Here is a 27,242-nt window from a genome sequence, read left to right on the forward strand (position 1 = left end):
TTAGGTTTTGGACCATGCAGAGCTTTTTATGAAGAATAACTTTTTTTCGTAAACTTTATAATAAAAAAGTTTTCCATATGGATACAACTTACAGAGACCTACTGTATATTTGAGACCTTCCTACTTTCTATTTTCTTAAAAATTAAAGATTATTCTTCAACTTGTGATAGTAGAAAAATTTCTATCGAAGTTGCATCATTATAAATTAGATAGTCAGGTCGTCTGAGAAAAAAATAAATGCCAATTTGAGACCCTAAAAGATGTGTAAAAAGATTTGTCACTCCCACCCCGGACTTCCCCCTAAACCACGCCTAGTAGGGACAAAAACGGAAAACAAAGATTTACCAAGAATCTGTACCGCGGAATATGAACCGTTCTCTCAGAAACATCGCATGAAGCGACCGGCGATTTTGAACGTGTTACGCGTGCGAAATAAATTTAAATAAAATTTGTATCAACTCTGCGTAAAAAATTCGATATATGTATTTTGATCAGAGTGTCCTATTGAAAAAAATCAGTCTGTACTTTAAAGGTGAAGAGCGCATACGTGATTTTTGCATTTTGCCGCAAATGAAGTCAGTTTCTATAAAGCTATTAAATGAATAAACGTTGAGATATTTTTGCCATTTTTTACGATTCTTAAGCGTCGTTTAAACACAACGATAAGTCACAGCAACTAGTTGTGATGACAAGTTGAAACGCTGTTTAGACGCTGCGATTCAATGCGATACCACCTTCAACCCAACTCCAACTTTGATAAGTTGTGCGATGTACCGTTTACACACAATGATAAGTTGCAACAACTCGATTGACCTTGATAAGTTGTTTGATTTATCGCTGTGTTTAAACGATCCTTTATGAGACTTTGCACTGATTTTGTATCGAATTTTCATAAAACTCCGGGAAAAGAGGCTCTTCCTGGCCATCAGATGCCTTGGAGACCATCGCTGATATGATATTGATGTTGGGCGATCCAAAAAACCTTCAAGCAACGAGTTTACACTGATTTTGTATCAAATTTCCATAAAACTCCAGACGAGGCTCATCCCAGTAAACTATCGCCGTCATGATATTCGTATTCAGCGACCTCGAAAACCTCGGATTGAAATCATTTTGGACAATTATTTCTGAATTACAAATTTATTATCTTTCATCACTTCGAAATGCACTTTGAAAAATGCAGTTTCTAATAGTTAGTTTCTAATTAAGAATAACAGTCACTGTATCACTTTTTTACCTCATTAGATAGGTATATGACGTGACTAAACTTTAACGGAATAATCAGCTTGATAAGGCAACTAGTAAAAAAGGTTTTCACAAAAATCGCCATACTAGGAGTCAGAGAAACCAACAAATATTAACTAAAACGTTGAAAAAGATATTTTTTCATTATTCTTCTTAATAAAAAATAAAAATGTATACCAATTTTATTCAGTTGCAATGCGAAGGCAAAACAATCTTACTTTTCAATTAGAATGCGGAGTGCAATCCAGCTCTCTGAATCGCGATTTTCGATTCTTATTGGAATCTCATCGGAGAGAGCGCAGGCTTGTTCTCCATATCCTAACTGACTAGCACCGAGAGCTTTTCTCACACATTGCAACTGAAACAAATAGGCTAGGTGACTAGCGTCATCTGGCAATTGAAAGATGAAGTTTTTCAATCCTAATAGCAACATTAATAATATTGAAAATATTAAAAATATTACTAAAAGATTTGTAAATTGAAAAACTTATTGGTACATTTTCCTGGTGACACCTCCAAGGCTTCTACAATTTGCAAGCCAAATGGATGCTGCAGTGAAGACAAAGGGAAGGAATTCTACACTATACAATTCACATCCCCGTCTACAGCTTGGTAAAGTTCCAATGGAAAAAGCACCTAGTTACTCTACGGAGTAATACGACTATAAAATAAAAATGTATACCATTTTTATTCAGTTGCAATGCGAAGGCAAAACAATCTTACTTTTCAATTAGAATACGGAGTGCAATCCAGCCCTCTGAATAGCGATTTTCGATTCTTATTGGAATCTCATCGGAGAGAGCGCAGGCTTGTTCTTGTAAGATTGTTTTGCCTTCGCATTGCAACTGAATAAAAATGGTATACATTTTTATTTTATAGTCGTATTACTCCGTAGAGTAACTAGGTGCAATTTCCGTTGGAACTTTACCAAGCTGCAGACGGGGATGTGAATTGCATAGTGTAGAATTCCTTCCCTTTGTCTTCACTGCAGCATCCATTTGGCTTGCAAATTGTAGAAGCCTTGGAGGTGTCACCAGGAAAATGTACCAATAAGTTTTTCAATTTAAAAATCTTTTAGTAATATTTTTAATATTTTCAATATTATTAATGTTGCTATGAGGATTGAAAAACTTCATCTTTTTTATTATTCTTCTTCTTTTTGTATATACATGGCTCTGTCTGTTTTTTCAATGCACGTCCAGTAACTTGTCATCCCATCGTTTTCGTGGTCTTCCCACTGATCGTCTTCCTATTGGGGAACCGTCTCTCGCTGTCCTTACTACTCTATTTGTTCTCATTCGGCTTATGTGGTCATTCCATTCTACTCTTTTGTTTCTTATTCAGTTATTAACCTTCGGAGTACGAAGACTGGGTCAAGCGTGACCCGAAATTCACATATCTCTTAATACTTTATGAAATAATTTTTTTACAAATCCGATTGATCGTAAGTTCTCCTTATTTGTTTCAATCTATTTTGTCGTATATAATTCGTGAACATGCCAATTACAGTTTTTCATCTACGTAATATCTAGGATGCCGGGTCAGTCCTGACCCGGTCTTCGGATTTCGAAGAATATTTTCAATATTTTTGTAGGTACACGTAAATCGCAGCCATCTCTGTTTACGGGTATACGTATTTAAATATACGTCCGGATCGCATTTACCTATGCCCGTTTTCTGTAAGGTATTAAAATCTGGCCGCCGGAGCGAACTAGTATATGCCCATGGGGAACCATCTTAAAAAATTTAAATACAATAATTTAGGATTATAATTGTTATGTTTGTTTAATTCTTGTTGAATTAAAAATACTGTCTAATAATACTGACTATTTAAAAGATCCTTATAAATAAAATGAGAATGGGTCACGCTTGACCCATCATCGTAATCTAAGTAAGTCAAATAATCTCCGTACTCCGAAGGTTAATATTGTCCACCTTGCATATCCGTCGTATATCCGTACTTCTATCTTTGTCCCAGAGTCTTACCATCGATTTTTCGAAGGGTTTTCATCTCCGCTGTTTCGAGCAACCTTTTTGTCCCGTCTGTGTCAGATCGTTGCCGCGTATGTCATTATTGGTCTGATGACTGATTTGTAAATTAGGCCTTTCATTTATTTTCCCATATTTTTATTTCTTCATATTATTATCAATCAATCAATCAATCAATATTCTTTATTTCATCTGACTTTTACAAGTATTGAAATGCGTCAAATACAACCTATGAGTAAAAACTATAAGTACATAGCAACAGTTAACATAAAAACATATAAAATATACCCAAAAACATACAAATTGTTAAAAAGATGCCAGCAAGTATTCCTCTAACGAATAGAAAGTGTTTACCAGAAGTAAGTCCTTAACTGTTCTCTTAAATACATAAATATTTGACTCTTTTAACATAATTAGGTAATTTATTATACAAACGAACGCATGTTGGGTAAGGTCCCTTGCCGACAACGATCAAGTGGCGAACAGGGGTCACCAAATCATTTCTGTAACGAAAATTGTAGCCACTCATTAAGGAAACATCATTTCTGCAAATAAAATTGCATCTATGTGACTTTACATAAACAACACAACTGAAAATATACAGCGAAATTACAGTTAAAATATTTAATTGTTTAAAAACTGGTCTACAGGAATCCAAGCGCCTTCTAAACGTCATGGTACAAATAATTTTTTTGAAGAACAAGCACCTCATTAATTCGCGAGCAATTTCCCCAACAAACTAAGCAATATTGCAAAATTGACTTTACATGAGCAAAATAGTAAAGTTTTAAGATATCTAGGGAGACAAAATTCCTAAGTTGCCATAGAACATAACAGTGCACAGACAATCTTCCCACTACATAATCAACGTGAGAGCTCCAAGACAAATTAGAATCCAGGTAAACACCTAACAACTTAGTGGAGTGGCTATTTACCACTGACCCATTGTCAAGTTTTACTAATGGACACATCTGCATAGTAGAAGGTGAAAAGGTTACCATATTGGTCTTTGATCCATTTAAGATTAGGGCATTATTTAAACAGTAATGAGTCATACTTTTTACAAGACAGTTTGCTTTTTGTACTACATGAAAAAAATTATTGGAATTTAGTGCAACTGTGGTATCGTCAGCAAATTGAGTGACATAACAGCCCGATTGCTGTTCCACGTTTTCTACTCGAACGCTTATTGCATCAGAAAAATTATCTAATGAATTCCGAACCAAACATGTTGAGCTATCGTTTATCAGTTGATTTAAATCATTGACGAAAATCAAAAATAAAAGAGGGCCAATGATACTTCCCTGTGGAATTCCGGAGAGGACACTTTCTTCTGAAGAAAATATTATATTCCCATTCACATTGACCTTAATTTTTTGAAACCGTTTCGATAGAAGGTGTGGATCCACTTTAACGCAGTTCTTCTAACACCACTATGATAAAGTTTTTCCAGCAGTATTGGATGATTTACAGTTTCAAAAGCTCGTGCTAAGTCAAACAACAAACAGATAACTTTATTACCCTCATCAAAGTTCGATAAAATATGATTGCACAGCGGTAGTAGTGTATCTTGCACACTTATACCTTCACGAAAACCAAATTGAGACTTTTCTATAATGTTGTGCTTGTTAATATACGAGAGGAGACATGTATGAAATGCCTTCTTATATATTTTTGAAAACACAGATAAAAGTGATAGGCCTCGATAGTTATCAAATTTTGATTTGTCACCTTTTTTATGTATAGGCACAACTAAAACAGTATTTAGAATTTGAGGAAAAATCCCTTCCTGAAATGAAAGGTTTACTAGAAATGTTAATTGTTTATATATGTTATGAGATACATGTGTTAACATAGAATACGGGATCTCATCCAGTCCAGCCGAGGATTTTTTGAGATATCTTTAATTATACTTTTTATTTCTTCATCACTAACAGGGCAGGATAAAGGAAAAGGGAGTGTATAGGCGAAGAAAGATTCTTAGGATTATAGTCAGGTGAACTTTGACTAATTAAATTGTTTACGGAATTCGAAAAATGTTGACTGAAAGATTCTTCTATGTCATGAGGGTCATCCACAGAAATTCCCAAATTATTTTTAAATTTACTTAGAAGAGTTAGAAGGGTATTTAGAAGAGTTTCGATTTTTACCTCCGACAGTGTTTCGATTTATGATGCGCCAAGCCTTAGCCGTACTATTCTGCGCATTTATCATTTTATTATTAAAATAAGTTTGCTTGGCTAACTTAACTTTGTATTCATGATTTTTTTTTTTTAGAATGTTATACCGTATTCTAAGCTCATGACTTTCTGAATATTTTATAGATCTTGTGTCATTCAGGCAACCTGCGGCTCTGTTTGCTCTATTCACTTGATTTTCCACTTCGGTTTCGAGCTTTCCGTAGCTAAATATAGTGTGATTCCTACATATTTAAACTCCATCATTTGTTCTATTATCTATGTAACCCTCCAGCTCCAATTTACATCTTATTGGATTTGATCTAATTTAACAGAATCCTCTTAGATTCACTCAAGTATGATTTGCATTGTTCCATTGCAATATGTACAAAACATTCTTTAAAAACTCAAAATATCAAAAAAAAGTCCACATCTAATGTTATAAAAATCCTAATGCGACAAGTCACGCGGTGTGTCCGGTGGATTTAGATATGTAAGTATTGAGTGGCGAAACACTAAAAACAACAATTTTATTGTCATATAGACACAGTTATATTATGGGGACCGTGCAAGTTCGGAAAAGCGACACCTGGTTTCATAGCTCAGAAACATTTTTCTCACTTATAAATTATATTGACCAATTATATTAGTCCTGGTTGCTGGATACTTGTCAAGGCCATAGCCCAAAAAAATTATAAGAAGAAAAAGTAATATTCAGGTTATGTTATTAAAAGGTAAATAATAAGGAAATTGCACATTTTTTTTATCACATAATAATGTTCAGTTTTGTATAAAAATGAGATTTCCAAAATTTCACGTTTCAAAAACTCATAATAACTTAGAAGTACAAATTTAAAGTCTTCGGTATCTTAAAATAGGTCAAACGGCCCGTGACGTCACTCAGTTTAACTATATGGTTCCGTTTATGGTTATAATTAGGTATATTCTTCTTCTTCTTCTTTAGTTTATTGGCCTCCACCTATTTTGGTATACCTCGTCGCGAAATAAAGGAAAAATATTTATATTCTATTAACATTTATCGCATGTCATTGTAATAATATATACCAGTTTGTTGACATTGGAGTTTGATATAGTTATTGAAGGAAAGGAAAGAAGGTTTACTACGGAAAATAAAACCATTTTGTAAAAGTACAGTTTTCTATGAATAGTTAAAACGATCAAAACACTTGTAACGTCAAATAAATGTATTTTCTACTGACGTTTATAACGTCTAATTTAAAATTCTGTTTACTTTGTTGGAAAAATGTAAATGTACAAACGAATGACGTCACGACGCGTTTTAGGCCACCTGTTTTAATTTGAATTTTTAATCGCCTTTGGGGGCCAAACGAAAGACCTACAAAATTTTTTTTATCTTTGATACATGTTTTAAATTATGTTCTGTTGTGATTTATAACATTTTTTTCGAATTTAAAAATTTATGCAAGTTCCCTATTGTATGTAGTAAATAAAATTAATTATTAAAATGCAATACTGCAAGCAAAATACAATTAATTAAATTTACTTTTATATAAAAATTGCATATAATATCAATATTGTGGAGCAATATATAATTTTTCTTCTTCAATGACAGTAGATATGAAATATACGTCAATTTGACAATTTCAATTGACAATATGATTTATTTAAGAAAGTTGCAAGGTTTCTCCGGGACTCGCGCACAATCGTTTCTCGCATCTCCTCCAAGTACTTGCACCAGAGACATGTTAAGGATAGACTTGGCTAGGGATATGCCACTCAATGCATCGGGGTGTAACGTCGACATAGGATTGAGTGGTCTAGCCATCTTTGTCAGTCACATGCGTGGTTAAAAAGATAGATAGACCACCGATCGACTTTCCATGCTGTTTCCGCGTTATGCTTTTTTGGTGAGTATGCCGAGTCTACGCTTAATATGTCAATGACTTGCACACGGCGAATACTCTTTTAAATTTGTACCACTAAAACTGCGGCTAACTTAGCGTCTATTTACTTGTTTACGTTTCCCGTGAAATCCATGCTTTTTGCACTTTGTTTGGTCTAAATATGTTATTTACAATAGGGAACTTGCATAAATTTTTAAATTCGAAAAAAATGTTATAAATCACAACACAACATAATTTAAAACATGTATCAAAGATAAAAAAGTTTTGTTTGTCTTTCGTTTGGCCCCTAAAGACAATTAAAAATTCAAATTAAAACAGGTGGTCCAAAACGCTTCGTGACGTCACTTGGTTTTACATTTACATTTTTCCAATAAAGTAAACAGAATTTTAAATTAGACGTTATAAACGTCAGTAGAAAATACATTTATGTGACGTTACAAGTGTTTTTGATCGCTTGAACTATTCATAGAAAAATTCGTACTTTTACAAAATGGTTTTATTTTCAATAGTAAACCTTCGTTCCTTTCCTTCAAAAACAGTATAAAACTACAATTTTAACAAACTGGTATATATTATTACAATGACATACGATAAATGTCATTAGAATATAAATATTTTTGACTTATTCCACGACGATGAGCTTGCCAAATACCCAAGTAGGTGGAGGCCAATAAACTAAAGAAGGAGAAGAAGAATATACCTAAATATAAGGTTGTGTCTAGGTATACGTTACCGTGTACGCAAATAAAAAAGTTAGAGTGTCAGTGATTTCTTATTTTTTATTTGTTTAGTGTTTGTTTTTAAATTAACTACGGAGTGTGGACAATTATTTAGTTCTTTTAATGAGTTTAAGAACATTTTAAAACAGTACGAAAAAGATAAGAGACTATAAATTAATATATATTTTTTTTAGTTATAAATGAAATAGTATGTATTACCGTAAAAGATTAAAATAAAAAGAAGACCTAAAGCTTTCACAATAATAATTAACTTGTTCTGAAGCTATTATCCTTGTGGCATTTTTGTAATCAACTAAATGGGAACTAAGCCACAATTTAACCAAAAAATGATTTTATTAACGTTTCGACGTCTAAATCGGACGTCGTTGTCAAAATACAAAATATTATTAAATTAAACAAAAATGGTGTTGCTTAGTAAAAAATTTTTCTAATAATTTATTTAATCTGACTAATTTTTGTATTTTGACAATGACATCCGATTTGGACGTCGAAACGTTAATAAAATGATTTTTTTAGTTAAATTGTGGCTTATTTCCCATTTAGAATAGTTGATTATAATAATTAACTTACGTATAAAAATTATTTTAGCAATATTTTGTACGTGTCATATCAACTAAATACATATATTTATTTTGCTAACCTAAATATATACTTTTATATATACATTGATTTATTACAATTAAGTTTGAAACATCTAAATAGTTCTGCTTCCCTTCCCTTAACAAGTATTTTTCTATCAAACAAACACTAAACATATCAAAATAGCATGTACCAAAATATACAGTCACTGCGCACGTTAAATAATGAAGTCACTGGCTTGATCAAGTTTAATTCGCGTGTACCTAACTTTTTTATTTGCGTACACGTTAGAGTGTACCTAGACACAGCGAAATATAACCATAATAATAACTAATGTAAAACTATGTGACGTCACGGGTCGTATGAACTATTTTATACCGCAGAAGACTTTAAATATGTATTTCTAAGTTATTACGAGTTTTTGAAGCGTGAAATTTTGAAAATCTCATTTTTAAACAAAATTGAACATTATTATGTAACAAAAAAAATGTGCAAGTTCCCTATTGTTTAATTAAATTCATAATTATTAAAATGTATTGCATTAATGCACAAACTTGAATTTTCATCTTTATCTCAGAGAAAATGTTGAAAAATAATTTTAATTATTATAAGTAAACAATGTTTTAAAATTATTCTTAATTATAAACATATTTTCTGTATATATATAAAATATTTCAAAATCAAAAGTGGCCAAATCAATTCAGTCCTTCTAGAGTTATAAAATAAAAAAATGAGAGTAAGAAAAAATGGAGAATATCAGATAAAATAGGAGGGTGCCAGAAAAAATTTAGGGTATCAGAAAAAAAATGGAGGATGTCAGAAAAAATTGGAAGGAGATACGACAAAACAGGAGGATGTCACAAAAAATTGACTGCAGTGACTATAGTTGATTGTATTCACTGTCGCATGGTGACGGGCAAAATCACTAGTTTATAAATATAAAATGATTGCCACTCATATAATCCATACATTATCACCATACAACTGTTTGTAATTCACTTGTTGTTATATTTAAGTAAATGAGATAAAGCAGGCATTTATTAAAATTATGTAAAACAGTTTATCAGGTCGTCAACATTACTGTTGTCCCTAGTGAATATAAATAAACTAACAAATATTGAAAAATTATTCAATGCTTATAATCCTTGGAAAGTAACTGTGATAAAAAATTATATAAATATTACAAATAAACAATTTGTAACGAACTGTTAACATAATTTTCAAATATTTATTATTTCCTGGCAATAGTATTTACCAACTACACAAAAATATCTATTAAAATACTGTCAACAGAAATAGCTTCAGCAAAAGTATAAAAACGTAATAAAATGAAGGATGCTTCATTAATTTAAATACAAATCTAGATGTGGGAAGAAAAAAATAAAATAAAAGGTTAATATGCCCTTTTGGATTTAAAATACGTAACAATCATTGCTGCCATACATTTCTCAAATACCTTTGATATTATAGGAAGGAGTGATATTGGCCTATAACTGGGTGGGTCATCATAGTCACTCTTCTTACAGTGGCTAGGTAGGTGCGCCACTGCCTTCTTATATACTGGTACTTTCTTTAAAACAGTGATTTATAACTGTATAATCCAAAGTAGTGGCTACTTTTCTTGTTCATCATATTACTTAAAACATCTCTTATTTCAATAAGAGAAACACCTTATAAGTAAATTCTTTAAAATCAATTTGGTGACTGACATATGGCCATAAAAAAAATTCATGGTCATCTATAATACAATACCAATAATATATTTTCATACATAAAATCATTTTAATGGGCGAAAGCTATACTATGATGATGGCATCAACACCCAACAATAGAGCCAGAAACATTGGTCACCAATTCACAGTTGATAACTCTACCTTTGAAGTTGTGGACAAATTCACATACTTAGGCTTCCTGGTCAGCAAGGCAAACGTCATGATGGAAGAAATCAAGCGAAGGATAATCCTAGCAAACAAATGCTATTCTGGACTGAGTAGACATATGATAAGCAGAAACTTAAGCCAAAAAACAAAAATAACCATATACAAAACCCTTATACAACCAGTGTTGACATATGCATCGGAGATATGGACCATCTCCAAGCAGATGAAAACCTTCTGCTTATATTTGAACGAAGGATCCTGAGAAGAATATTCGGTGGCATATCGATGATGATGTGACTGCAGCTCCAAATTTTTACTTCTTGTTCTGCTGCTAGGGGCTAACATTCGGCCAAATTTCACAGAGAAAAAAGGGGTCAAACTTTGAGATTTTTCTCGAAGTCTCGAAGCTCAGACTTTTTTTATTTGATGTATGTGCGTGTGTCTTTTCCAGGGAAAAATTGCAGACCATTGTCGGCTTGCTTGTGCTATTGGAAAAATGCTGAAAATGGAGTTTTATCAGTTTGCCTTTTCAAATTTTGGGGTTCATTTAGGGCCTTGAGGGTGGTTTGAAATTGAATAGTGCTATGGGTCGTTTTTTGGAGCATACTTTTGTAAAGGGTGTGGTTTTTGATTTATTGTTCTGGGACAAACCTCATTGAAAATGTTGGCTAGGGAGCGAGCCATGTTTTCCATGAAAATGATTGATGCGCTTTAACGGAGATGGCCGTCATCAGCAGGATAAATTTTTTAAAAATAGAATGAATGCAGTTTTTTGCTCTCCATAGACTGAAATTTGATAGGTGGAAAAGTGGAAAATGTTGGAAATAGTCAAGCAACCAACTTAATTTATATTGGACCACTTGGCATGGATTGACCCTATTGTAATATTTTATGTATATATTTAATTGGGTGGTATCCCGTCAATAAATAAATAACTAAATAAATAAATACCTCCTATCTCCTTTTTCATGAGTTTTGTAGGATAGACGAAAAACCAGTATTAGGGTCACCTCCTAGGGCTCCCGCCCTCCCTTAGTTTTCAAGTTTTGACTTGTTTTGTAGTAAGTACATAGTAGAATTTATTATAAAACAAGTAAAAAAATATCACATAAAAACAGGAGGTGACCCAAAAAAAACTTTTTACTTTCTTATAAAACTCATGAAAAATCAGATAGGAGGTATTGTCATATCGTCGACGATATGTGAATAACATATAAGTATTTGGTGGTAAGACATAGTATCTCTTATAAAAATAGGAAGACTAAGATTGGCAGCACATCTAGCAAGATCACAGCAGAACAACCCTCCCAGAAGAATCCTTATGTGACAACCTGTGGAAAGTAGAAATAGGGGTAGGCCAAAACTCAGATAGAAGGATGGTGTAGATAAAAATGGTAGAAAAATAGGCGCAGCAAACTGGCAACCGTTGGCAGTGGATAGAACTGACAGGCGTAATATACTTGGGAAGGTCGAGGCTCTTTTAGAGGACTGTAGCACCATTGATGATGATGACAAAATCATTTATCATTTTTCGTACTTCATATTGATTAATTAATTAGAAAAAGCTACTTACTGCAGTGCCATTCGTATTTGTGCTATTGTCTGTAATAGGACAATGGTCATACGAATTATTAGTGAAAACGGGTTGAGTGGTATTGACCATCGCTACAATTGCTACAGATAAGTTAACTCTCATGGCATATACATTGGCAAAGCCTAAAAATCCCAATATACCTAAGATATGTCGGGCCTTCATGCAATTTGTGGTATCTTCAACTAAAAAAGAAATAATTGATAGATTCAACAGTTACTTGATGGAAATATCATAATAAAAATCAATTTTATGTAACAATAAAACACTGAAGACTTTTATTTTCAGAGTGTTGTTAAAATTAAATAATCAAGCTCAGATCCATACACGACAAATAAAGGAGTACCACAGGGATCCGTGCTGGGACCATTATTATTTCTAATTTTTATTAACGGCCTACCAGATAACATAAGGGCACTTATAATATCAATATTTGCTGATGATATCTCGTTAATAGTCTCTGCACATACACTCAAGGAATTAAAAATGACAATGAAGACTGTTGTTGACTGCTTTATACTCTGGTGTAATACTAACAGATTAATATTAAACATTGACAAGACAGAAATCATTTATTTTCACTCATACAACTCATCTACCAATGACTATATTATCTTAACTATCCATGATAGAAACAATATGTTATCTTCCACTCACTCTACAAAGTTTTTGGGTGTGTTCATTGATTGTAATCTCAAATGGTCAGAGCAAGTGAATTCAATGAAATGAAATTGAATAAAGCTTTTTATGCTACATATATCTAGAATTAAAAACACACTACCCATCTCGGCATTAATGAACGTTTATTTTAGCCTTGCTTAGAGCCACATGTAATGTGGATGTAATTTTGTGGGGGAACTCAGTAGATAGTAACAAAGTGTTCATTAACCAAAACAAAATTATATGTAAAATTTTTAATTTGGATTATCAACAATTGTGTAATCCAATTTATATTAAACATCAAATTTTAACTTTCTACTGCCTATATATCTATAAATGTTTACTTTATGTAAAAGAGGAAATCAATACATTTCCAGTAAATTCAGACAATCACTACTACAATACAAGAAGTGCTGAATCTTTATGAGTTCCTAAACACAGAACATCGAAATTTCAAAATTGTTTCAGATATATGGGACTGACCTTATACAATCATTTGAAAAAAACTATGAAAGAAATACCACTTTCCATTAGATTTAAAAAAAAATGTTAAAGATTTATTCTTAAGAAAATCATATTATTCTATAAATGAATATCATGAGGACAAACTGCAGTAGCTTCATATTTTACTTGTAAAAATGTTATTTTATATATTTTATGTTTTGTCAATTTTGTTACACTGTGACTATTGTATTATACTTACACATTAATGTTTTTATACTGAATTCTGTAGTGACGTATCCTATACATTTTTACTGTCTTAAAGGATCAATAAACTATACTATGAAAATTTATTATAAATTAATGTCACTATAGCTGTTTCCGCACAGTGCTTTCTCAAGTGGTACGTTTTTACTATGCATATGGTTAAAGAGTGGGGAGCTGTTTGTCATTCAGAATTATATCTATATTTTTTTAATGTATTAATTTCTATGCAATGAAATATTATTCCATACATTCCATGGAGGATATACTAGCTGTATATCTGGTAGGCCTAGATGGAACATGTATATTACTTTTATTGAGCAAAGAAGAAGCAGCAGATCAACCATGCAGACTATTGTAAAAAGTAATAAGATCTCTCTTCTTATGACACATGGAAATGGGTGGCATATTTAATATAGCAAGTAAATCTGGATCATTGTAGTTGTTCAAAATGTGTATTTTGAAAGCAATCTGTTTTAGAAATTTATGTTCAACATGACACAAGGTCTAAATATGCACACCATAACAAGGTGACCATACACAGGACACATACTCAAGATGGGGACTGACAAGAGAGCAATAAAGAGTTTTTAAGGCAGTAATCCCAGTAAAATCCTGTGTGCTTCTTCTGATAAGGCCAAGCATCTGAAATGCCTTGTTGACTACATTATTTAAGTGAATGGAAAGTTGTAGAGTTGCATCCAAAGTGACACCTAGATCCTTGATGAAAGGTACATTATCAAGGCAATGCTGGCAAATCTTGTATTCAAATTTGATTCTGGATCTGGACCGAGAAAACGTAATAGATTTACATTTAGATTGATTCAGACTCATCCTATTTCTTATACACCAATCCAACAAGTTGATTAGCTCATATTAAAATTTATCAGTCATTGGGAGATTTAATCAGACAGCTCAACTTTAAGTCATCAGTAAACAGCAAAAAAGGGAAGAGGAAAAACATTCGTGAATATTGTTTCTAAAGATGTTAAACAGAATAAGTCCAAGATATGAGCCTTGAGGAACTCCTGAAGGAATGAGAATTGTTTTGGAAAGAAAATTACCAATTTTTACTGTCTGCCTATGATTAGACAAGTAGCTGCTAAACCAAGAAATCATTGGTTTATCAACACCAATCATTTTGAGCTTATGAACCTTGACATACTATGAGACACCCCTTGTGGAACGCCTTGGAGAAATCAGTGTAAATTGTATCAACTTGATATCCTTTCTCCAGGGAGTTAAATAAAAATCTACATAAACTAATAGGTTCAACTATACGGAGTCTAAACCCAAATTGTTGATTGATAAGTTTAGGCTCGGGTAAATGAGTTAAAAAGTCACAAATCAGACTCTCAAACACTGGGTATCACACCAAGGACGCTAATTATTAACAAGAGATTTATCCTGATCTTTAAATATAGACTTAAGTACAATTTGGTGGAAACATTGAAAACAAAAGTCTTCAGTGTTTTATTGTTATATAAAAAAGAAATGTCATTACATATTTTCTTAACAATTCATTAAATAATTACCCTCAGGAGGAAGAATTCTAGTCGTCTCGTCTTCATCTTCATAGACACTTTCAGTATCACTCTCTTCCCCATTGCTTTCGGGATTTTCTTTAGGGACATACATTTTTAATCAAAACAAAATTTTATTAAATGGAATTTCTCGTTAGTTATAATAAAAATGAGTCATAACTTGTAATATTATGTGATAAAGTTCGAACTTATTGTTTCCATTCACAGATGATTACAAATTTATTATCAACAAAGAAATCCAAAAAATAAACTTGTAGATGTGGGTGTCAGGTGTCAGGTGTCGCCAGTGTCACTGTCACTAGTGTCACTTACTGACAACGAATGTCAAATTACAATTCACAAAACGTCAAATTGACAGGCAGGCAACCTAAAATGAATGGAAATATTTATTAAAAATCGGTTTCCATAGTAACGCCAATCACATTTATTTGTTTCAAGATGCAAACATTGAATATAATATTTAAATAATTTAAATAAAAAAAAATGACTGGAAAGAATTTAATTTTTATAGATATTGTTATGCACATATAAATTTTGATAAAAAGAAAGCAGTTTGTATTTTACTCCTTCAATAAACAACCAATGAAAATGTAGAATTTAGATTTTACATTTGAAAGGCATTGCTGCCATTGTCTGACATTTTAAAAAGAAATAAACTCAAACTGACATCTTTCACATTCACGTACATCGTTCTGTCTGTTGTAGTTCTGAGTTCTGTAGGCTGGATAAGGTTTTTGGTATTTTTCTGTAGAGGTAGAGTGCAATTAATGGAGGTTTAAAGTTTTATTAACTAAGTACCTCTTTTTAAACCAGAAGAACATGTCTGATGAAGGAGGTCCTAACGTAAAAAGTCTTCGTGATTTTCGGTATCAAAAGAAACCGCTACTTACACAAGATGGTCTCAGTCTCAGTTCTTGTAAGTTCAAATACTTAATTTCATTGTTTCTAATTTTGCAATATCAGCGTAATTATATGCATTTATGTTGGTGTATTTAGTGTTTCCGGCATAAGGTGCTGCGAGTTTGTTTCGGAATATTACTAGACAACCAGTTTTTAATTATTTATACCTGGTCTGACTCTAATTTACTCTCTTTTTTTGCTCTCTCGTTTTTACGTACATAAAACAGTAGCATTATCCTATAAAGAAGCTCTTCAACCCTTGCTTCTGAATAAGCCAGATCAGTACCCTTGATTTTGTAAAATTTCTTGCTATTTTTTTACACAACAACCTTAGCCCTTTCAGTCAAGAGTTTTTGTTGGCAAAAGATAAAAATATAAAACTTGGAGGTTGAAATATATGATTTTTAAAGATTTATAAACAACAAATTTTGCCCATAAACATTATCATACCTAGTACAACGTACAGATGATCAGTGATTCAACGTAAAAAATGGGAATTAGCAATTGTTGGGGCTTAAAAGTTTATGTTTGTTTATATGTTTGTTTAAACGAACATGGTGACTGAAAGGGTTAAATGGTCCCTTCATATTGATTTGTTAATTAAGAAACTAGCCTCAGCTAGCTATGCAATAAGATCTGTTTCGAAGGAAATCAATTTATCATCTTCCAGAATATCATTTTTCTTTGTTTGAGCCTCATCTTCGATATTGTAGTCCTTTTTGGAGTTCTGTTACAGCTGCCCAATCCAATAGACTAAGAGCCGCTATAGGTGAAATTTCTTAATCATTTTAGGCACGACGGGACCCTATAACTTAAATAGTAGAACCTAAAAGAAAACGTTTGAGCACTGTGCCGTCACTTTTCAGTGGCGCATGCGTCTACAGTGGCGCATCAAACTTTCCACTTATGGACGGGATATATAAATTAAAAAATACCCTCCCTCATTACCAGAATTTAATTTTTTTCAATTTTTTAAGTTCTGTGTGATTAAGACATAAGATTCATCGTAATTCTAAACCACCACCCCCTTCTCCCTGCCCCCACCATCAAAATTTAAAAAATTTTTTTTTTGGAAATATATAACTTTTTTTGGGGGATAGCTGCAGATCTAATTTTTTCTTAGTCTTGTGTATTTTATCAAACACTATATTTCTAATTTTTTTCAGATTTTTCTGTAATGCTGGTCACCTTCAAAAATCCAAAAAACTGTTTTTTAAGGGGGTTTTGGGGGGTTTGAACGTGTTTTTCTGATTTTTAAATATTCTAAAGGACTCAGTTACTTCAAGTTACATATAACCTATAAAAATAAAATTTATTTGATATATTATGAAGTCTATAAAATAGGGAAAAACCCCCCAAAAAACAGTTTTTCGGATTTTTGAAGGTGGGGAGGCTTACGGAAAAATCTGAAAAAAATTAAAAATATAGTGTTTGATAAAACACACAAAATTAAGAAAAAATTAGACCTGCGGCTATTCCTCAAAAAAAGTTAAACGCTTTTTTGAAAAAAAAAATTTCTTTTCATTTTTTGAGGTTATGTACACTCTACCTATGGGTCTATAAAAATAGGCATGTTTTATAAAAGCCTCAGCTATGGGTGTGAATTTTTTGAAATTGTAAAATTGATTGCATTCCACCAAAAAAAATAAAAACGAAAAATGAAGTTTTTGACGGTGGGTGCAGGGGGAAGGGGGTGGTGGGTTAAAATTACGCTGAATCCTATGTGTTAATGACATAGAACTTAAAAAAATAAAAAAAAATTTAATTCTGTTAGTAAGGGAGGGTAACTTTTAATTTATTTATCCCATCCATAAGTGGAAAGTTTGATGCGCCACTGTCGACGCATGTGCCACTGAAAAGTGACGGCACAGTGTTCAAACGTTTTCTTTTAGGTTCTACTATTTAAGTTATAGGGTCCCATCGTGCCTAAAATGATTAAGAAATTTCACCTATAGCGGCTCTTAGTCTACAATGTTATTTTTAAATTGCAAAAAAGAGCACTGGATTTTAATCATTGAAATTGAAATTCTTTATTGAAATAGAAATCCTACTAACAATATTTAAATATGAATTTGCTTAATTAAATGTAACATACAATATACAATACATGCCATATACAAGACAGACTTATATTCACCGATGTGAAGTTATCCATAGATTCCATCCATAGATTTTTTTTTTCAAAATATCGCAAAAATACTGGGGCAATAGTACTACCAAGCAAGTATATTATTAAATTAAAGGAAACCAATAGTAAAACTTATACTTAATATAAAATTTTATATTAAAACCAATTTTCCACACTTTGCAGTTCATATTCTCAAAAAGCGAAGAAATACACTTTTTATTTTGGATTTTAATTTTCTTTATGAAATAATGCTTATTAATAAACAACATATCCAAAAATTGAGGAGGAGTGTTTTCACTTAACAGAATAAATAAATTTTAAAGATTGTACGTGTGTGATTCTTATAGACGAGACACATGTCGTAGTTAATCACCTCAAAAACGGAGAAATACACTTTTTATTTTGGATTTTAATTTTTTTTAAGAAAGTATGCTTATTAATAAACAACATATCCAAAAATTGAGGAGGAGTGTTTTCATTTAAGAAAAAAAATAATTTTTAAAGATTGTACGTTTGTTATTCTTATAGACGAGACACATGTCGTAGTTAATCACCTCAAAAACGGAGAAATACACTTTTTATTTTGGATTTTAATTTTTTTTAAGAAATTATGCTTATTATTAAACAACATATCCAAAAATTGAGGAGGAGTGTTTTCACTTAAGAAAAAAAATAATTTTTAAAGATTGTACGTTTGTGATTCTTATGGACGAGACATGTCGTAGTTAATCACCTCAAAAACGGAGAATACACTTTTTATTTTGGATTTTAATTTTTTTTAAGAAAGTATGCTTATTAATAAACAACATATCCAAAAATTGAGGAGGAGTGTTTTCACTTAACAGAAAAAATAAATTTTAAAGATTGTATGTGTGCGATTCTTATGGAGGAAACATGTCTTAGTTAATCACTGCAAAAACGGAGAATACACTTTTTATTTTGGATTTTAATTTTTTTTAAGAAAGTATGCTTATTAATAAACAACATATCCAAAAAATTGAGGAGTGTTTTCACTTAAGAAAAAAAATAATTTTTAAAGTTTGTACGTGTGTGATTCTTATAGACGAGACACATGTCGTAGTTAATCATCTCAAAAACGGAGAAATACACTTTTTATTTTGGATTTTAATTTTTTTTAAGAAAGTATGCTTATTAATAAACAACATATCCAAAAATTGAGGAGGAGTGTTTTCACTTAAGAAAAAAAATAATTTTTAAAGATTGTATGTTTGTGATTCTTATGGACGAGACATGTCGTAGTTAATCACCTCAAAAACGGAGAATACACTTTTTATTTTGGATTTTAATTTTTTTTAAGAAAGTATGCTTATTAATAAATAACATATCCAAAAATTGAGGAGGAGTGTTTTCACTTAACAGAAAAAATAAATTTTAAAGATTGTATGTGTGCGATTCTTATGGAGGAAACATGTCTTTGTTAAACACCGCAAAAACGGAGAATACACTTTTTATTTTGGATTTTAATTTTTTTTAAGAAAGTATGCTTATTAGTAAACAATATATCCAAAAATTGAGGAGGAGTGTTTTCACTTAAGAAAAAAAATAATTTTTAAAGTTTGTACGTGTGTGATTCTTATAGACGAGACACATGTCGTAGTTAATCACCTCAAAAACGGAGAAATACACTTTTTATTTTGGATTTTAATTTTTTTTAAGAAAGTATGCTTATTAATAAACAACATATCCAAAAATTATTGTTTTAATTAGTGTTAAGGGTTTCCTGTTTAAACGGGGCTGCCAGACGTGAACTGAACCCTTAGTCGCACCCCATTCGATTTTTTAGGAAAAACGAAATTTCAAAGCAAAAACCCAGACCTGTTTTATTTGTAATTTTATACATAGGAGCATGACGATGTTATTTTATTTTGTTGTATACACTGACGGTGAGAAAATCGCTTACATTTTTTGCACTCTTTTTCGCAATTACTTTTTCCACAATGCACACATTTTGTAGTTATATTTTCGGTTGTTGTAATAATAAGGTACTCTAAATATTTTCTGTATAGTTTCGGATTAAAATTTTTATCAACTAAAATTTTTTTTATATTAGTTTCGCAATAATACAGTGTGAACACACCACAATTCCAAGAATCTGTTTGAACTGGATGCATGTTATTAAAACTAAAAGTGAAATCTGCAGCAACATTATCGCCCGTATTTGTACACATTGACATTATTCTATAAAAGTAATATTTTCCTTTTTTACTGTTATTACCACGTGGATCATAAAACTCTGCAGATTTGTTGCAAGTATCGATTTTCATCACCATCCAATGGTTTAGTACAAGTATTGGAAAGAACAAAATCTGACTATTTATTGACCATTTTTCCAGTCCTCTTAGTATTTTCTCAACCGTGTAACTGAAGAAAATTTTTATGTGATTTTTGCTATTTCGAAAAATGTTTAAAACATAATCCACGAGAAAATTGTCCAACCACATGTCTGTACAGTTTTGTTTACTTGCCGCTAGGTAAGAAAAACTGGTATAGAACAATAACTCGTCGTTAAACTTTGTTATTGCGTAATCGCCATTTGCATAACAGGGGTAAATAAAATCATGTGTTTTTATATAGTATTCGTGGTCTGTTTCTTTGATATTTGGAGTTTTTTGACTGTGTACATTTTCTATTATTGCCTTGGTGTTCTCAAAATATTTCTTAATTAATTGTTGTTTAAAATAAGTGTGCATGCTTTTCTTTCTTTTACACCACGTTTCTTCTATTTTATTTTGCTTCTCATTTCCTTTTTTTTTAAATTTTAGTACGTAACTTGGAAGCGCATCTAATTCTTTTTATTTTATATTTATGTTCTCTATATTGGCTTAAAACGTAGTGACGTACCTTCCGTACAAAACGTGAACATTTTAAATGTAAATTATTATTTAATATATTATTTTTTAATAACCCAAAGTAGTTTTCTACGGGAGCGTTGCTTGTTCTGCCATGAAAAATTCCACTCCACAATGGTAAGAATGGAATATAGTGCTGGATAAAGTAAGACCCAAATTCTGGGTTATAAAACGGATTTTCTGTTTCAGTCTTATTTAAGTTCTCATGTCCTTCTAGAACCGCGTCAAACATATTTTTAAAGTATATATAAAATAAGTTGTTTGAATAAAAGGCAGAACTTGAAGGCAGCGTATTATTGTTGTAAAAATATGATAAATTGTCATCACTGATTTTACTCTCAGCAATAATTTCTGAGTTAGTAATTTTGTATGATGTTAGTACTGATAGTAATTTATTTGTTATCATCTTAGTTTCTTGGGTAATTTGAGGACTTGCCAAAAGATAGAAAAAACAGTTTAGCACTGTTTCAATGTCATTAAAGGAAATTATATTAAATAAAGTAGCAATAATTTCTTTTATTAAAGATTTTGTATCGGAAGCAGATTTTAAAAAGTATGTGTTGATGTCACGAGAGACTAGTTTTATCATGTGTGCACAGCAGAGTTTAATAATTATTATTTTACTTAAATCGACTGTTTTATCTGTAACTGACCTATACAATAGTTTACAGTAGTCTTGTAACGTTAATAAATTCCAAGCTTCGCAAATTGAATTTAAAATTGCCACACTAAAATCACTGGTTGCTACTTTAAATGCAGGCCAGTGTACATTATTTCTTAAACAATAATGTCTATATTCATTTAACCATGATGAAATGTTTCCAATATCATGGCTATTAGTTACCATTTCCAAAAGAGGTACAATTTTTTTTGTATTTAACTGAGCAACACCGGCATAATATAGTATTCTCTTTGAATCTGCAAAAGGTTTTCTAACGACTGAACCAGTTGCGTCTATATGTATTGAAGATACATTAAACCTATTATTATTTTTAACAAAATATAACTGTTCCCTACTTAATGTGCACACCCTAAATGTATAAGGAATATAATTTTTATTTTCTTTTTGCATTTGAATTATGTCGGTAAGATCATCCCTTAATCTATCATTTCTGGCATTAGCCTCAGATTTAACTTTCCTGTATACTACATCACTCTTAATCATATTTAAATTTTTAGAGTGTTCTACTCCATAGCAGCAGTTATTAATATCATCATTTCTGATGTTGAAAGCTGTGTTTGGCAGTAATCGGTCACCAAGTAATATTCTTTCAACTCCTCGAACTTGGGATGTCAATTGACTACCGTGAAAAAAATTAATAGAATTACTGTATACATGGGCATTTAGGCTTGGAACTTATTTTACAAATGATTTTAAATTTTTTACAATCGGGTTGTGAGCAATAACCGTAAATAATAATTTTACCTTTTAGATAATTGCAACCCTTGATGCATAAAATACAAATATTATTTACTTTCTTAAAGTTTTCTCTTATTGTAAAACTGTATAATTTTGGCTTAAATTTTTTTGATTTTTTATCATATATTGTAGAAAACTCTTGCTTATTTAACAAAAATGTTCCTTCAAACACTGAACAAGTAGAGTTAACTATTAATGTGTTGGGATGTATATTTCGTGAACTTACGGGAATTAATAATGCTTCGCGTTGTGTTTGGTGTATGTTATAAAATTTCTTGATCTCTGGATCGATAATATTGTTATCATGAGAAATATTTAAAGTTTTATCCATAGTAACAGATTTATCCAAACAAGAAATGTCTGCTATATCAAAATTTGCCAATGGTGTTTGTGACAAATTGTTTGTGTTTGTCTCGGAGGGGGCATTAACGGTAGTTTCAAAAAAGGACATATTGTTAAATACTTCAGGATGTACATCAAACGAATTATTTAAATCGACATTATTAATTAGATCCTCACTAGAAAAAGTTATATTATTATTATTATAAATATCCACTACTTCGTTTTTTTGTTGTTGTATAAGACACGAATATGTTTTGTAAAAGTTTGAATTCGTGTTGGAACATTTTTTAAATATTTTTAGTCTATTCAGAGGGGAATCTGCACCACACAAATTTAAAGCTGCCTCGGCTATTAGACTGTCTGACGTTCTACACCTTAAAAGATTATGCAAAGAAACGTTTTTTGAGTAAAAATATTCACTTAAGGCAATATCAAAACTGTTATTCATTTTTACAACCCTTGCTTTTAACACACAAGACAGTAAAATAAACTTTGCTCTACCAAGCGATAGAAAACACAACTACAATGTTTAAAAAATTAAAAAAAAAACAGTATATTCACTACAAACTTTGTCCGATAAAATGTTCACTACTAAAAAATTAGAATGCCTATGTCTACCAGAATTTATAAATTTACTGACAAACACATATTTTGAAGAAACTCAGTCCCCACTAAACAAAATAAAGGCTTATGCACTTTCTCTTTTTGGGTTTTTCTAAAGTTGATTATTAGTAATTTCATGTACGCTATATACCGGCCTTGAGTTTTCAAATTTTCCGTTTTTACCTGCCCCGATAATAACGACCCAGTCCCAGAAGCATACTTTTGTCTATTGAATCATAGAGTAATTGTCTATTGTATCGTAAAGTAATATTTTAAAAAAGTTTGCTCTTCATAGTTAATTTTAAATCAATTAGTACCTTCATCATTCCTGTCATCTAAGTTTAAAATAATAATAGTAGATATGGGCATTACAATTTTTTATATATCATATAGCATACCTTACCTAAAAAAATGTGCAGGAAAATTTAAAAAGGAATTTGTTTTAATATCAAATTAATGGTAAATAAAGACATTCCAATTTCTTTATTTATCCTATAGCATTTCTTTATCTAAACAAATGTGCAAAAAGATGTTAAAAATAATTTATTTTAATATCAAAATATTGTTCTGAATGTTTTTCTTTGTTCTTATTTTTTTATTTATTAATTTTATTATTATCTTTATTATTTTTCTGAATGTACTCGCTTCGGCGGTACATATACAAATAAAGAATATTTTTCAATTTTATGTGGTATTATTCCCAAAAAACTTTGTATTAATATCAAAACTTAAAAAAACCTGTCTGCCCGTAATCGGACTTTCGAGCATCTTCAATATATTAAATATAAAAAGAACGGTAGATGTAGGCATTTCAATTTTTTTATGTATGATACCTATAGCATACCTTTATCTAAACAAATGTGGACGAACAGTCATTAAAAATGCAACATTAAACTCGTTCAATCCGTAGTTTTTTTTGTAAATGTTGATCTGAAAGGTAGTTTTAAGGGTCGAAAATTTGAAATGTATCCCAAATCTATATTCGATAAGATAAACAAATAATTATTACACATATTTAAACATGATGTACATCTTTAATAAATAATACATAAATCTGTAGTTTTTAATCTTCTGTCAGAGAGGGTAGTTGTTATTACCCCTTAAAAGCAAAAAGCACATAATATGTATAGCACATTATATAAGATAATAATTTATAACTTTTGAAGACGAAAGTCAAATAAGCTCCTTGTCGAATTTCATAAAAATCAATGCGGTACTTTAGAAGGCTGCAGTTATAAAAATTTTTACCCTAAAACACTAGACTGACTGGGATGTGAGGTTTAGAGCCAAGTGGAGTATTACCATAGGAAGGAGATCCTAATTCTTTTGATTGGTGTGATCTAGGACGACTTGAACTTTATTTTTCTATAATAAGTCACTTTACACTACACATAAACTAACGTAAATACTAAGTACAGACACTACAGTGACAAAACTGATTATAAAAAAATTGCGAAAGTAAAGAAATAAATTTAATAAGATGGACTAAACGCCCGAGAAAAGCACCTGACTGTCGCGAAGATTCCGTACAACAACAGAGTTTAAAACTAAATAAAAGTATTCTATCAGAGATTTTATAGGTTTTCGAACAATTATTGTTATTAGCAGAAACATGTTAAATCCCTTAATCCTATGGGTTGGAAAGTTACAAAAGTACTGTTCAAAAACTAATCTCTTAAAATAAAGGGTGATTAATAACAAACTACCTGGGCGGTTAAAGCTAGGTGTAGGAATATATTTAATCAGCTACAATATGAATACAATGCCCCTCTAAAAGTAGGATTAGACTATGGCATTTGTCATTTATTTAAATTCATTTCAAAAATGCAGAAAACTAAAATTTGAATAAGTAATAAATAACCAAGATTTTCTTTAAGCTGATCAATACTTTCAAAAGAAATCGGTTTTGTCATTTCTCAAAAATGGTATTATACCGGCAGATTGCATACAAGCTTAGGTAAATTCTTTTATGAGTAATAATAATTATTCAATAAGAGTTTAACAGCTAATGGTACAATGGTTGGGTAAATCATAATTCACAAGAATACTAGTCAAATAAAAATAAAGGGAGTGTTTCCCACACTAAAAATATTATTCATCATCACATTAATATCCAAAAAACCAATAAATAAGTTTTATAAGCTTAAATAGTTAAAAAAAAATTCAAAAAAAGTTTTATAAAACAATTAAAAAAGTTACTTAGTAATGAGTTAACTTCATTACGACGTCTGTGAAAATTTCAATAAAATCCGTTGAAATCAGAGGTGTTGCACTTTTTATTCAAAGTACTTAGTATATATGCCAACATGCAAATTTTTTAACTATAAACGCTCTTCAATTTTTGAATATCTAATAAATAAAAAAAATAAAACAATCTTTCTCAATTTTTGGATATGTTATTTATTATTGGTTTAATTTCTTTCATAAGAAAAATTAAAATCAAAAATAAAAAGTGTATTCTCCGTTTTTGAGGTGATTAACTACGACATGTGTCTCGTCTATAAGAATCACACACGTACAAAATTTAAAAATTATTTTTTTTCTTAAGTGAAAACACTCCTCCTCAATTTTTGGATATGTTGTTTATTAATAAGCATACTTTCTTAAAAAAAAATTAAAATCCAAAATAAAAAGTGTATTCTCCGTTTTTGCGGTGTTTAACAAAGACATGTTTCCTCCATAAGAATCGCACACATAGAATCTTTAAAATTTATTTTTTCTGTTAAGTGAAAACACTCCTCCTCAATTTTTGGATATGTTGTTTATTAATAAGCATACTTTCTTAAAAAAAATTAAAATCCAAAATAAAAAGTGTATTCTCCGTTTTTGAGGTGATTAACTACGACATGTCTCGTCCATAAGAATCACAAACGTACAATCTTTAAAAATTATTTTTTTTCTTAAGTGAAAACACTCCTCCTCAATTTTTGGATATGTTGTTTATTAATAAGCATACTTTCTTAAAAAAATTAAAATTTAAAATAAAAAGTGTATTACTCCGTTTTTGAGGTGATTAACTACGACATGTGTCTCGTCTATAAGAATCACACACGTACAATCTTTAAAAATTATTTTTTTTCTTAAGTGAAAACACTCCTCCTCAATTTTTGGATATGTTGTTTATTAATAAGCATGCTTTATGAAAAAAAATTAAAATCCAAAATAAAAAGTGTATTTCTCCGTTTTTGAGGTGATTAACTACGACATGTCTCGTCCATAAGAATCACACACGTACAAACTTTAAAAATTATTTTTTTTTCTTAAGTGAAAACACTCCTCCTCAATTTTTGGATATATTGTTTACTAATAAGCATACTTTCTTAAAAAAAATTAAAATCCAAAATAAAAAGTGTATTCTCCGTTTTTGCGGTGTTTAACAAAGACATGTTTCCTCAATAAGAATCGCACACTTACAATCTTTAAAATTTATTTTTTCTGTTACGTGAAAACACTCCTCCTCAATTTTTGGATATGTTGTTTATTAATAAGCATACTTTCTTAAAAAAAATTAAAATCCAAAATAAAAAGTGTATTTCTCCGTTTTTGAGGTGATTACATGTGTCTCGTCTATAAGAATCACACACGTACAAACTTTAAAAATTATTTTTTTTCTTCAGTGAAAACACTCCTCAATTTTTGGATATGTTGTTTATTAATAAGCATACTTTCTTAAAAAAAATTAAAATCCAAAATAAAAAGTGTATTCTCCGTTTTTGCGGTGATTAACTAAGACATGTTTCCTCCATAAGAATCGCACACATACAATCTTTAAAATTTATTTTTTCTGTTAAGTGAAAACACTCCTCCTCAATTTTTGGATATGTTATTTATTAATAAGCATACTTTCTTAAAAAAAATTAAAATCCAAAATAAAAAGTGTATTCTCCGTTTTTGAGGTGATTAACTACGACATGTCTCGTCCATAAGAATCACAAACGTACAATCTTTAAAAATTATTTTTTTTCTTAAGTGAAAACACTCCT

General features: G+C 30.7%; 2 protein-coding genes across 2 annotated transcripts in view; one reads left to right on the top strand and one right to left on the bottom strand.

Moving 5' to 3' along the window:
- LOC114330839 (sialin) overlaps nucleotides 1–15,292 on the bottom strand; it is a 31,359-nt gene extending 16,067 nt beyond the window's left edge. Inside the window, exons 1-2 of the mRNA XM_028280254.1 lie at nucleotides 14,988–15,292; nucleotides 12,070–12,272 (exon numbers count right to left, since the gene is read on the bottom strand). Coding sequence (XP_028136055.1) covers nucleotides 12,070–12,272; nucleotides 14,988–15,090 — 306 coding nt within the window. The 5' untranslated portion in view covers nucleotides 15,091–15,292. The remainder of the gene's footprint in view (nucleotides 1–12,069; nucleotides 12,273–14,987) is intronic.
- A 366-nt stretch (nucleotides 15,293–15,658) lies between these two features.
- LOC114330840 (SWI/SNF-related matrix-associated actin-dependent regulator of chromatin subfamily A containing DEAD/H box 1 homolog) overlaps nucleotides 15,659–27,242 on the top strand; it is a 61,577-nt gene continuing 49,993 nt past the window's right edge. Inside the window, exon 1 of the mRNA XM_028280255.1 lies at nucleotides 15,659–15,912. Coding sequence (XP_028136056.1) covers nucleotides 15,816–15,912 — 97 coding nt within the window. The 5' untranslated portion in view covers nucleotides 15,659–15,815. The remainder of the gene's footprint in view (nucleotides 15,913–27,242) is intronic.

The sequence above is a fragment of the Diabrotica virgifera genome, chromosome 7, assembly GCF_917563875.1.
Source record: "Diabrotica virgifera virgifera chromosome 7, PGI_DIABVI_V3a".
NCBI lineage: Eukaryota > Metazoa > Arthropoda > Insecta > Coleoptera > Chrysomelidae > Diabrotica > Diabrotica virgifera.